Source organism: Triturus cristatus, chromosome 12, assembly GCF_964204655.1.
Source record: "Triturus cristatus chromosome 12, aTriCri1.1, whole genome shotgun sequence".
NCBI classification, from domain to species: Eukaryota; Metazoa; Chordata; class Amphibia; order Caudata; family Salamandridae; genus Triturus; species Triturus cristatus.
Genome location: NC_140595.1, coordinates 737104918 through 737118497, shown reverse-complemented (window position 1 = coordinate 737118497; position 13580 = coordinate 737104918). Strand labels below are relative to the sequence as shown.

At 53.1% G+C, this 13580-nt stretch overlaps 1 protein-coding gene across 1 annotated transcript in view; it reads left to right on the top strand.

Annotated features, from left to right (window-relative positions):
- The window catches only part of LOC146782629 (transmembrane protein 272-like), a 363502-nt gene extending 350591 nt beyond the window's left edge, over window positions 1-12911 (top strand). The window contains exon 5 of the mRNA XM_085636846.1: window positions 11526-12911. Within this exon, the coding sequence (XP_085492972.1) occupies window positions 11526-11725 (200 nt within the window). The 3' untranslated portion in view covers window positions 11726-12911. The remainder of the gene's footprint in view (window positions 1-11525) is intronic.
- Window positions 12912-13580: the final 669 nt, after the last annotated feature.

The window sequence follows — 13580 nt, the reverse complement described above, 5'->3', positions numbered from 1 at the left end:
AACCTCCACATGCCATGGCATGGGAATAGCTGTGTCCCAGTGCAAGTGAACAGCCAGACGCAAGACAGGAGTGACATACGCCCACACATCTGCAGAAGTAGGATGCTGATTGCAGAGACTGGTAGCGGAACACTAGAGACACAGGTCACATGACATTACACTAGGACAGCCCACACACCTTGCCATGAAGGTGCACATGTCATGACTCACCACACAATCATTGTGAGGATGCAGAGATGTCCTTGTCACGCTACTCCGTGTCCCATGCATACATGTGCACCTCACATCCGATACCACATGTGGCATGGTGTGCGGAACAGTGTGCGATGTCCATCTACACACAGACACATGTTGGTTGCTGCAACAGCTGCAGCTTTTGAGGGTGCTCCAACATCAACCTGATGGGAAGCCCCCACACATACATGACATAGTCACATTGTGCACCGTGGGTAGTGTCAAGGCAGGTGTGGTAACCCCTGTACCGGGCATCAGGGGACACTTCCGTGTGTTGGTGTCCGTGCCATGCCAGTGACGCTCACCCCAAGTGTGCAGTACGACATGCACACATGTCAAAGGAGTCAAGGGCATGCCTGGCACACATTGCACCGTCACACAGTACACCTGTACACATCTCATCATACATCTGGTGCCTTCTCCACTCAGGAGTAATGTTCCACATCACAGCCTGTCACACCTGTGCCCCACACATGTAGTAATGCACAGACGATGCCTTGATGTCCATTCCTGGACAAGTATGTCCATCCATGGACAAGTATGTCCATCCATGGACAAGTATGTCCATCCATGGACAAGTATGTCCGCCCTATTCCTACCTGTGTGCCGCCTATCACCACTGTGATGTGTGAAAACTGCCGTACTGCGCTAAGAGGGCCTGTGTACGTTCCCAAATCACTATGGGAGTGCTGCCGTATGTGTACCCATCGTGATGGCGAGCGTACAGGCATTTGTACGGTCCGTACCACTACGAGTACGCATACGCAAGAACACCCATAGTGGTAGGGCCGTACGCACGCATGTACGCTCACTATTACTATGGGTCTCCTCGCGTCTGCGTACTCGTAGTGGTACGGGCCGTACACACGCATGTGCGCTCACTATCACTATGGGTCTCCTCGCGTATGCGTACTCGTAGTGGTACGGGCCGTACACACGCATGTACGCTCACTATCACTACGAGTACGCATACGCGAGGAGACCCATAGTGATAGTGAGCGTACATGCGTGTGTACGGCCGGTACCACTACGAGTACGCATACGCGAGGAGACCCATAGTGATAGTGAGCGTACATGCGTGTGTACGGCCCGTACCACTACGAGTACGCATACGCGAGGAGACCCATAGTGATAGTGAGCATACATGCGTGTGTACGGCCCGTACCACTACGAGTACGCATACGCAAGGAGACCCATAGTGATAGTGAGCGTACATGCGTGTGTACGGCCCGTACCACTACGAGTACGCATACGCGAGGACACCCATAGTGATAGTGAGCGTACATGCATGTGTACGGCCCGTACCAATACGAGTACGCATACGCGAGGAGACCCATAGTGATAGTGAACGTAGGCACGCGTGTATGGGCCGTTGCAATGCATTTGGGGTGCCCTAGGGCCCCGAAACGCACCGTACCTGTGTGTGACGCTCCAAATTACATAGGGGACACATGAGGGACAAGTATTAAGGCCTACATGCATGCTGGTTGTCATGGAGACCAAGTTCAAATTTCGAATTTGTTCTGGAAGGTGCACAGCAGAAGTCAGTTGGAATTCTTCTACTTTGTTGCAATGTGTTTGTGGGGCTGACATCATGCAGGAGAATGAAACCGATAGAGAACCCACAGACTGCTAGGTTTGAAGGGATTGGAGGAAACATAGGATGCAAATGTGAGTGACCAATCACTCTGTACTCCTGTGCATGAGATGTGCCAGCAAGGCAGATATAAGGCAGCCAGGTCCCATCAGGGAGCACTTGCCTGCACATCTCTGTATTCCACGACCCAGCTGCTGCTACTGATTCCCTGGAACCATGTCAAGGGCTGTGGAGAGGTCACAGCCATTCACCCTGGAGGAGAACATGGCTTTGGTGGATGTGATCCTCCCACGGTACCCCATGCTGTATGGGCGACCAGGTTATCAGGTGAGTGCAGTGTCCACTGCCACAGACTGTGTCCCTTTTTTGTGACTGTGACTTCTGCCATTGTGTCCAGGTGTGACACACATGCTATGTACTGTAGGGGGGGTCCCAAGGGGGGGGAATGCCTGATGTCTCCCAGCAGTGCCCTGAGACAGGAGGGGTGGGTGCAGAGTCCTCCCAGCAGTGCCCTGAGACAGGAGGGGTGGGGGCCTATCACTCCCAGCAGTGCCCTGAGACAGAAGGGGTGGGGGCCTATCACTCCCAGCAGTGCCCAGACACAGGAGGGGTGGGTGCAGAGTCCTCCCAGCAGTGCCCTGAGACAGGAGGGGTGGGGGCCTATCACTCCCAGCAGCGCCCTGAGACAGGAGGGGTGGGGGCCTATCACTCCCAGCAGTGCCCAGACACAGGAGGGGTGGGTGCAGAGTCCTCCCAGCAGTGCCCTGAGACAGGAGGGGTGGGGGCCTATCACTCCCAGCAGTGCCCTGAGACAGGAGGGGTGGGGGCCTATCACTCCCAACAGTGCCCAGACACAGGAGGGGTGGGTGCAGAGTCCTCCCAGAAGTGCCCTGAGACAGGAGGGGTTGGTGTGATGCACAGTGTGAGCCTGGATCATTGATTGTGTCGTTGCCCTCATTCCACCTGTGTACTTTCAATGGCACGTACTGCTTTTGCCCTTCCCCAGAGGATCATGTCCCTATGACAAAGGTGCAATGCGTTGGATGCATACTAGGCCTTGTTGTAAACAGCGAATGTGTTCTAATCTGTGTCCCTGTGACATGTGCCAGGTGTATTGATGTAGTGTCACTTGTCCATCCTCACAGGTAGACGCCTCTGCCAAGGACCAGATATGGCTGGACGCCGTCAGCGCCGTGAGGAGTGCGGAAGGTCGGAAGCGGCGCCTGTCCCAGGTGAGGAAACGCTGGCAGGATATCCGGTGCTGGACGCGGAGGATCGCACGGGTCCTGCTCGGGGACTCACCTAAGAGCCACAAGAACCGCGGGCGCCGCCGTCTCTCCCACATCCAGAAACGTGTGCTGGCGGTGGTCTTTCCTGACTTGGACAGGCGTCTACAGGAGATGCAGCAGCCGGAAGGGGTAGGTACATGTGTGTGTTTGTTGTGTTTCACCAGCATTTGTAAGTGCAATGTTCCATGGATACACTTCCAGGGTTTATGGTGCTGTGCAGATCCTATTCCCCACAGTATTGCAGTGCTCTCCTGCCTCCCTTCCCCTCCTTGCAATGTGTTCCCTGGTCTGTGTGTAGTCACTCCATCACAAGGTTATGTAGCCTGACACCTTCTACAAGTGTACAATGCCTGCAGCATCATGTGTGGGGGTGGCGTGTAACAGGTTTTGTGACCTTGCCTGTGCCCTGTCCAGTTCTGGACTTGTGGGTTCCATGTCAGTTGGCACTAATGCTGAGTCCAGACATGGGAGTTAGTCTCTCAAGTGTGAGGCCTTACAGCACGCATGTCCTATGTGGTGGCCTGTGACATGATGTGCATGAGTGTGCGGTACGCATAGTGCAGGGATGTTAGCGTGTGTTGCAGTCACTCCCATTCAGGAGCATGGAGTTGTGTGGCCACTACTGTCCCCAGGGGCATCTTTTCCTAGGTATCATGTGTGTAATCCGAATATGTCGACAATCTCTGTGTCTACAGCATAGGTTGTGCTCTGTGCCATTGTCCCCTGGCTACATGTATATTGACGTGCGATGTATTACAAGTGTCCACTGTACAGCCTGACCTGATTTTCCTATTACATACTCACGGTGGCCATTGCCTTTGTGTCTTGTTGCAATCATCTGATGATGCCCATTTTTACATGATAATTTGCACAGCCGCACCTTGGGTAGTTTGTGTGCAATATAGAAGTTTTGCATCACATGTGTATTTCACCCTGACTAAGAGATGTACGTGCTTCCTGTGTCTCCATAGATTTGTCTCATGTAGGGGGTGGGTGGTGCGGGCATGTCCGATATGTCAAGACCTGATATCTCCTTGCTAGGACTGGCCAGTGTGTGATGTTTGCCTGGACATACACTCAAGGTGCAGTGTGCCAGTCAGGGTGGGCATGTTATCAGTATTACCTATGCTGCATGTGCCTCTAGTTCCTGCCTATGGTCCCTGCTCATCCCTATTTGCTGCCACGCTGTGTGGTGCAGATGCAGTGCTGGATTGTCCCCAGGGCCTTGCTCCTCAGTGAAAATTCCATATCATCTCATTTGCTATTGTGTCATGCTCTCCATAGTTTTTCCATGGCATGGTGGGTCGAAAAACTGTGTCTTGCATGCCCTACATATGTACCTTGTTTTGTAGATGTAACTCTTCCTTTGTTTCAGGCTATGCACTGTAACCTACGTAGATTTGACTCATGTGACATATGTATACAGGTGTATGATTACTTTCTGTCTCTTCACCCTGCCTACAGCATCGTCGGGGGACACGGAGGGAGACATGGACACAGACGGCGCGGAGGGACCGAGCACCAGTGCCAGCGGTGACATCGGGGCTGGCACTTCGAGTGGGACTGAGGCGGTGGAGAGTGAACCCGGGGACCTGTCGACTGGCACAACAGAGTATGAAGATGACGGGTCCGAGGAGGATCACTCCGAGTGGGCGGTGGCTGCACCACCATCTGACAGCAGCCCTACATCTGGCACCGCCCCCTCCATTGGCATCAGCCGCCTCCCACGTGCTCGTGTCCCATCCCAACGTGCCCGGTCCCCACATGTCTCCTTCCTGCCAGGCACCGCACCCCCTGCCCCTGTCTCCACTGCTGCCGCCAATGCTGAGTCTGTGGACATCCAGCGGCAGTTGCAGATTGGTCAGACTGCGATCCTTAATGTCCTCCATGGCCACAGCCAGGTCCTCAACAACATGGAGGCATACTTGGAGGGCATTCATTCATCGCAGGCTGACCAACGCAACTTGCTGAGGTCCATAGACTCCACACTGACTGCAGCAGTGGGTCTCCTGCAGCGCTACGTCCCACCCCTTACCCCTGCTCCTTCCACAATTCCCACTCCCATGCCTGTCCCACATACACCCAGACGTACGCATGCACCCACCACAACAGACACAGGCACCACACCAGCAGGGAAGGTCCGCCGCACACCTCCTGACACGCACACACAGGGTGCAGTAGGCACACCCACTGGGTCGGGGGGCAAACGTGTGACACGCAGCCAGAGTGGGAGTCCACATTCCACCCAATCCACTCCCTCCAAATCCCCTCCCCTCAGCTCTCCTGACCACATCTCCCCCAAAGACTCGTTCATGGCCGCTCTGTCCCTGAGCCCCACATTGACACCACCCCGCAAGCGGTCATGGAAGTCCCCGGTCAGGGTGCTTGAGTCCCCCCCCCCCTGTCCACAACCACCCCCAGTGGCACTGCGACCCATCCCTCTGACCCCCCCCCCTCCTTGGGGCCTGTGGTTCCTCCGGGTGCAGGGGAGTCCCTGGAGGACCTTGCCAAGGTGTGCAGCGCGCTCCTAGAATCCACCTTTGGCCCTGCCCCACCCCCTGTGGTGGAGTCCTCCATCCCTGCACCCAATTCGCCTACCCTTTGCCCTCCTGTCCCTGCGGTGCCTGTTCCTTCCCCCCCCCATGATGCCCTCACCCCTGTGGAAGACAACGACTTGTAACTGTGCAGGCAAGCTAGGGGACACGCATCCCACTGTGTCCCCCATCCAGCTGGGACTCCTGGACTGCCCTATGGCCTTTGTTAATATTGGACTTACGTCATACTAGTTTTTTGCTCATGCTGAATAAAGCTATTTATTTTTTGCCCTTGGAACACTCCTGCATTGCTGGCATTGCTGTTGGTGGGGCTGCTACATGGTTGTGGGTGTTGGTCATGTGTTGGGTGTGTGGGAAATGTAGTAGTGTGCTGCTCATAGGGGGGACCCTGGGATCTGTGTGCCTCACACGGTGTTAGCTACCTTTCTCCATTCATGTAAGCAGTTGCTGCATGTTGCAATTGTCCCAAGGTGTATTCCTTCCTCTGTGTACCCTGACTTCTTCCCTGCAGGGTGTCCCCTGACTTTAGCACAGAGCTGGGTGTCCATTAGCTGGGTGTGTGACCTAGCCCTTCACCTTTGCACATGCATGCTGAGCGATGTCTCCACCTGCATCATTCGTGGCATCCTTGGTAGTCATTGTACTTGTGTATGTGGCCTATTGACATGACTTCATGTGTACATGTTTTCTTTTCTGCGCTATGCATGCGTATACTCCCAGCCTCGCACACATGTGGTACATGTACTGCAGGGTCTTTGTGCACCTCACTGACATTTGTGGGCATGGTATATGTGACTACTCCACCCTTTGCGTTCCATGGGCACTGCTGGGAGTGATGGGCACCCACCTCTCCTGTGTCTGGGCACTGCTGGGAGGTCTCTGCACACACCCCTCCTGTCTCAGGGCACTGCTGGGAGGACTCTGCACACACCCCTCCTGTCTCAGGGCACTGCTGGGAGGTCTCTGCACCCACACCTCCTGTCTCAGGGCACTGCTGGGAGGACTCTGCACACACCCCTCCTGTCTCTGGGCACTGCTGGGAGGACTCTGCACCCACCCCTCCTGTCTCTGGGCACTGCTGGGAGGACTCTGCACCCACCCCTCCTGTCTCTGGGCACTGCTGGGAGGACTCTGCACCCACCCCTCCTGTGTCTGGGCACTGCTGGGAGTGATAGGCCCCCACCCCTCCTGTCTCAGGGCACTGCTGGGAGGACTCTGCACCCACCTCTCCTGTCTCTGGGCACTGCTGGGAGGATTCTGCACACACCCCTCCTGTCTCTGGGCACTGCTGGGAGTGTTAGGCACCCACCCCTCCTGTCTCTGGGCACTGCTGGGAGGACTCTGCACCCACCCCTCCTGTCTCTGGGCACTGCTGGGAGGACTCTGCACCCACCCCTCCTGTCTCTGGGCACTGCTTGGAGGACTCTGCACCCACACCTCCTGTCTCTGGGCACTGCTGGGAGGACTCTGCACACACCCCTCCTGTCTCAGGACACTGCTGGGAGGACTCTGCACACACCCCTCCTGTCTCAGGGCACTGCTGGGAGGACTCTGCACACACCCCTCCTGTGTCTGGGCACTGCTGGGAGTGATAGGCCCCCACCCCTCCTGTCTCAGGGCACTGCTGGGAGTGATAGGCCCCCACCCCTCCTGTCTCAGGGCACTGCTGGGAGGACTCTGCACCCACCCCTCCTGTCTCTGGGCACTGCTGGGAGGACTCTGCACACACCCCTCCTGTCTCAGGGCACTGCTGGGAGGACTCTGCACACAACCCTCCTCTCTCAGGGCACTGCTGGGAGGTCTCTGCACCCACACCTCCTGTCTCAGGGCACTGCTGGGAGGACTCTGCACACACCCCTCCTGTCTCAGGGCACTGCTGGGAGGACTCTGCACACACCCCTCCTGTCTCAGGGCACTGCTGGGAGGTCTCTGCACCCACCCCTCCTGTCTCAGAGCACTGCTGGGAGGACTCTGCACACACCCCTCCTGTCTCAGGGCACTGCTGGGAGGACTCTGCACACACCCCTCCTGTCTCTGGGCACTGCTGGGAGGACTCTGCACACACCCCTCCTGTCTCAGGGCACTGCTGGGAGTGATAGGCCCCCACCCCTCCTGTCTCAGGGCACTGCTGGGAGGACTCTGCACCCACCTCTCCTGTCTCTGGGCACTGCTGGGAGGATTCTGCACACACCCCTCCTGTCTCTGGGCACTGCTGGGAGTGTTAGGCACCCACCCCTCCTGTCTCTGGGCACTGCTGGGAGGACTCTGCACCCACCCCTCCTGTCTCTGGGCACTGCTGGGAGGACTCTGCACACACCCCTCCTGTCTCTGGGCACTGCTGGGAGGACTCTGCACCCACCCCTCCTGTCTCTGGGCACTGCTGGGAGGACTCTGCACCCACCCCTCCTGTCTCTGGGCACTGCTGGGAGGACACTGCACACACCCCTCCTGTCTCAGGGCACTGCTGGGAGGAATCTGCACACACCCCTCCTGTCTCAGGGCACTGCTGGGAGGACTCTGCACCCACCTCTCCAATTGCACAATATGTACGCTCATGACATGCACGGATGTGGGTACGCTCCATGCATTCGAGGTGGGGGTACGTGTCGTACTTACACTGTTGGGGTGGGGGTACGCTCCATGCATACGGGGTGGGGGTAGGGGTCGTACTTACACTGTTGGGGTGGGGGTACGCTCCATACGTACGCGGGTGTGGGTACGGGTCGTACTTACACTGTTGGGGTGGGGGTACGCTCCATACGTACGCGGGTGGGGGTACGTGTCGTACTTACACTGTTGGGGTGGGGGTACGCTCCATACGTACACGGGTGGGGGTAGGGGTCGTACTTACACTGTTGGGGTGGGGGTACGCTCCATGCATTCGAGGTGAGGGTACGGGTCGTACTTACACTGTTGGGGTGGGGGTACGCTCCATGCATACGGGGTGGGGATAGGGGTCGTACTTACACTGTTGGGGTGGGGGTACGCTCCATGCATACGGGGTGGGGGTAGGGGTCGTACTTACACTGTTGGGGTGAGGGTACGCTCCATGCATTCGAGGTGAGGGTACGGGTCGTACTTACACTGTTGGGGTGGGGGTACGCTCCATACGTACGCGGCTGAGGGTACGGGTCGTACTTACACTGTTGGGGTGGGGGTACGCTCCATACGTACGCATGTGAGGGTACGTGTCGTACTTACACTGTTGGGGTGGGGGTACGCTCCATACGTACGCGGGTGGGGGTACGGGTCATACTTACACTGTTGTGGTGGGGGTACGCTCCATACGTACGCGGGTGGGGGTAGGGTCCATACATATCCGTCCCCACGCTATGTGATGCTTGTGCGGCCCATACCCAGGCCTTTGCCACGTGGGCACGAGCCGTCCCGCCATTGTTGGGGTGACGTGGGTGTGGGCGTGGTACGACTCGTACCCACGCTCTTCAGGCGTGGGTACGGGACGTACATGTCTGGTTGTGTTGCCGGTTCGCGTCTTGACGGACTTCCGTTGTGGCGGTCGCTGGCTTAGCTGGACACGCCCCCACCCCCTCGTAGTGACCAGGGCCTGGGAGTCAGGTATGTCCAGGGCATGTGTGCTGTGTGACTTTGGTGGGGGGTTTGTGGCCTGCCCTGGTCCTGCCACCCCCACCCCACCCCACTTTCCCCCCTCCCTTAGTTGTTCTGACCTTCTGCGGCGTCTGCGTCGGAACCTGTAGAGGAGGTCGACTGCTATGAGGGCCGGGATGACACGTAGGTTCGGGTCCATGTCTGTCCGTCGCGTACGGGTCCTCCTTGTTCGGGTCGTCCTGTCTGTCCGTCGCGTACTGGTCCTCCTTGTTCGCGTCGTCCTGTGTGTCCGTCGCGTACTGGTCCTCCTTGTTCGCGTCGTCCTGTCTGTCCGTCGCGTACTGGTGGTCCTTGTTCGCGTCGTCCTGATTTCCCGGCAGTTTTTGGCTGCCGGAAAATATTCACCGTGCGGGATGACGTCGGTGCGAATCGTAATTCCTGGTTCGTGAATGGCAGGCTGCGAGCGTCCCGACGTCAGGTCGGCGCTTTCCCGGATCGCATTTGTAGGTTTATTTTGTTCGGTCGGGGTTTATTACGATTCGTACGGAAATGGTGTTCCCGTGCGAATCGTAATTCCATGTTTGTATTTTTTTACGACCGGGTACGCGTCGGACGGAGAATATGCTCCGTCCGACGGTTCGTACCCGGTTTTTACAGGATCGTAATTGGCACCAGTGTGTATATTTATAATGTTTATCGAAATAATGTGAAATAAATGCTGATCAAGTACCAATATGCAATAGAAATCATGAAATATCACTGAGTGGGTTATTAGCACAGAAATGACAAAATTCACATCACGTTGACAGTGCATTAAAGGAGTGGAAAGGCGAAGAGAGAAAAGGTTCAGAGACAAAATACATTTGCAAATGATTATGCAAATTCAGGTTTCTATCTATACTAACCGAATAGGAACAGGAAATTCACTTTCTGGTCACGAGAGCGGAAAGGCCCCTCAAGAAGATCTTGAAAGGGCAAAGACTAAGTCAGGAAACGGAACAGGGAGGCTTTCACAGCAAACCGACGACCGCGTTGATCTCCCAAGGATCTGCCTAAACACCTTCCACACCCCCTCCCACTGGGCACCTCAATTATACCCTAAAAACCCAAATGTCCAACCCACATTTGTTTCAAATAGGAGACAAATCTACATTTTGATTGGTTAAGGAAGGGGGTGTACTGTCACACCACACTTGACATGTCCATCTCACTCAATGTTCTATTGTTTTGTGTTTTCCAACTTCATGACTAAATCATCTCAGGAAATACAACTAATATCAGGCTTCAGCTTCCTTCTCTCCGCTAATGTTTCAAGTTCTGTCACTTCTTGTGCCACTCGTGCGCTTCCAGAGGAAACGTTCATCACCAGGGCAGAACTGGCCGTAGCGGGCACTGGGCAATCCCCCGGTGCGCCGCACGGGTGGGGGCCGGTTTTGGGCCCCTGGGGGCCGTTTTTTTTACAGGGCCGTTTTTGCAGCAAAATCGGCCCTGTAACAAAATCGGCCGAGAACCGTCCCTGGCAAAGAGCTTGGCAGCACCCCCCTCGGTTTGAATTCACGAAAACCTTGCTCCATCAATACGCATGTCACAACATGCCTGCATATAAATACCAATGTCTCGCCCACTAGTACACCAATAGTTGTGTATACTTTGTAATATGGAAATGTGTGTTAGATGTTTCTATTAAACATGACTACTGAAAGAGTACACTTTGTTCAGGAAGGCTGTTTATGTAAACTGCAGTTTTCTGCCGCTAAAGCGGCGATAATTTTAACTCCATGCTTGATAATATGCCCCGAAATGAGAAGATAGTCATGCATAGAAGTCTCATTCCAATAAATAACGCCAGTGGGGACAGCCCACAGACTTCCCTTGTGTGTTAAGGACTCTGGGGGCTCTGGGTGTTTCTGATGAGCTGTCGCAGTCTCTCTGATGCAGCCATCCTGCAGTCATAGTCCCCCTCTCTTCTCCTCATTCAGTCCCCATTATTTTCTGCGTTCTATACTTTCCAGTCCCTTTTTCTCCCCTTTTTGCCCTCTGACCCTCTTCCTTCGTGCCCCCCGTCTGCCTCATTGTCAGCTTGTTTACTCCTGGACAGTTTTTCTCCTTTCCTTCCGATCTCTCCCTGTTTGGTTCGATGCTAGCGCCCCTTTTGTTGCCAGGATATTTTTATACTCTTTTTCCCTAAACTCTGAGGTCTTGACCCTATACCAAATACAATCTGTTTTTATTCATTCATTGTAATTATATGTTTATCTCTCTCTTTCTCTCTCTATCTCCCAGGAAGCGTTTGGATTTACTCCATTTATGCCCCAAATTATACAGACCCCAGTGCTGCAAACTACTGCTACACGTCGCCTTACCTCTATGCCTTCTGGATTACGACGTTGGTCTACCTTTTCGTGGCACTGTCCCTCACCGTGGCCTGCTGTGTGCCTCTCTGCTCCTGTTGTTCCGAGGACCTCTTGGAAGTCTCCGTGTAGAAAGATAGCGCTGTGCCCAACTGTTGATCAACTTTTCAGTAAACTTGGAATTGTTTGATGTCAGATCCGCTGACATCATCTAACAAGCATTTTCTTTTTTTTTATGTTTGAAAGCTTTATTAAAGAATTGATAACAAAAGGGAGATATCAGCATACACTGCAACAATACAGAATCCAGTGAAAAAGAAAAACTTAACACTGCTAATATCAATGATAGAAACCCAAAAAGCATTTTTTAAGAGAATTTTAACATTGAGGGAGACAAGAGAGGGGATAAGATGAGGGGGGGAGGGGAGGGGAGGGGAAGAGATAAAGATACTAATACAGACCATAAGTTATCAAATAATTACGGCATATATTCAAACTATATAAATCAGCGATGCAAAATTACCATCATAAACAAACAGTAGTGTTAAATAAACCTATATGAGATAACAAAAGGAGAGGGTTCAAGTCATTCAAGGGGGTTTAAAATTTTCTGCATTGAGACGTATAGGTTTCTTCAGGGCCAAGCAATCCAGATACGTGGTGAGGGGCAACCAGAAAAGATCAACATTACGAACAGGCTTACAAGTGGAGGCAAAGGAAACGTCCAGTCTGTGAAAATGACATAAGGAATTCCACCAGCCGTGTAAGGAAATAGTAGTTAGAGATTTCCAGTTGGAAGAAATGTGTTGGAAGGCAAGAGCAAGCGTCAGGGCAAAGAGACCGTGTAGGTGAACGGATAGGTTCAAAGATTCAGAAAGACTACCCAAAAAGAGAAAGGAATTTGTGAAAGAGGAAGGGAGAGGGAAGATACGAGAGAGGCATGACCACACTTTCCCCCAGAAGGTAGAGACAACTGGGCACAGAAAAAACATATGAAAAAGGTCAGCATCAGAAGAACCGCAAGTCCAGCATTTAGAGTCAGAGGAGGGGGAAAAACGAGATAAAGAAAGAGGGGAGAGATAAAGTCTGTGATACAGATAAAATAAGGATTGAGTAAGAGAAGCAGAGCGAGAAATTTTTAAAGATCTGGACCACAGCTTATCCCAAAGAATAATCGGCCAAGTACAACAAAAATCTGTTTCCCAAGAGATCTCCACTTTAGTTTTGACACGATTCGGGTTAGGAGATACAAAAGATTTATAGATGAGAGATGCTTTAGGGAGTGTAGCAAGAATATTGAGAAGAGGAGGAGGCGATGATGGAGTAGAAGGGAGAGAATAATAGCGATCAAGGATAATTGCCATGAGAGTTGTGAATTTCTGTAAAGAGGAACGAGGGCATCGAAATAAAAGTTGAAATTGGGGAAAAGAGCAAGGGGATGTACCATCAAAAAGTTGGTTGACCCACATTACGCCCTTCACCCTCCAAGATCTCCAAAAAATGGGTCTATTCTTTAGAAGAATAAGTGAATTATACCAGATAGGGGAATTTAAAAAGGACGTACGTGTAACCATAGAGGGAAGAACCAAAGGACTTAAAAGAGAAAAAGTGTGTTTGAATAGGGGACAAAGAGAATAGGGATTCCTGGTTGAGAATCGTACCACCTCGGCAAAGGAGAAGGGTAATAATAAGGAGTGTTCAATGAGAAGCCAAAGAGGCGTTAAAGGAGAAAGAGTTGATGAGATCCATCTCGAGGCCTGTCGTAAAGAAAAGGACCTATGATAAAGACGGAAATCAGGGAAGTTAACCCCACCATTAGATTTGGGTTTACGGAGGGAGGCAAGAGAAATTCTGGATTTCTTATCTTTCCAGAGAAATCGAGAAAGAAGAGAATCGTTTTTTTTAAATAAAATGTAGGGATATGAACCGGCAACATAGAGAGGGTATAAATTAAAATAGGAGCAATCATCATTTTAATTGAATCCAA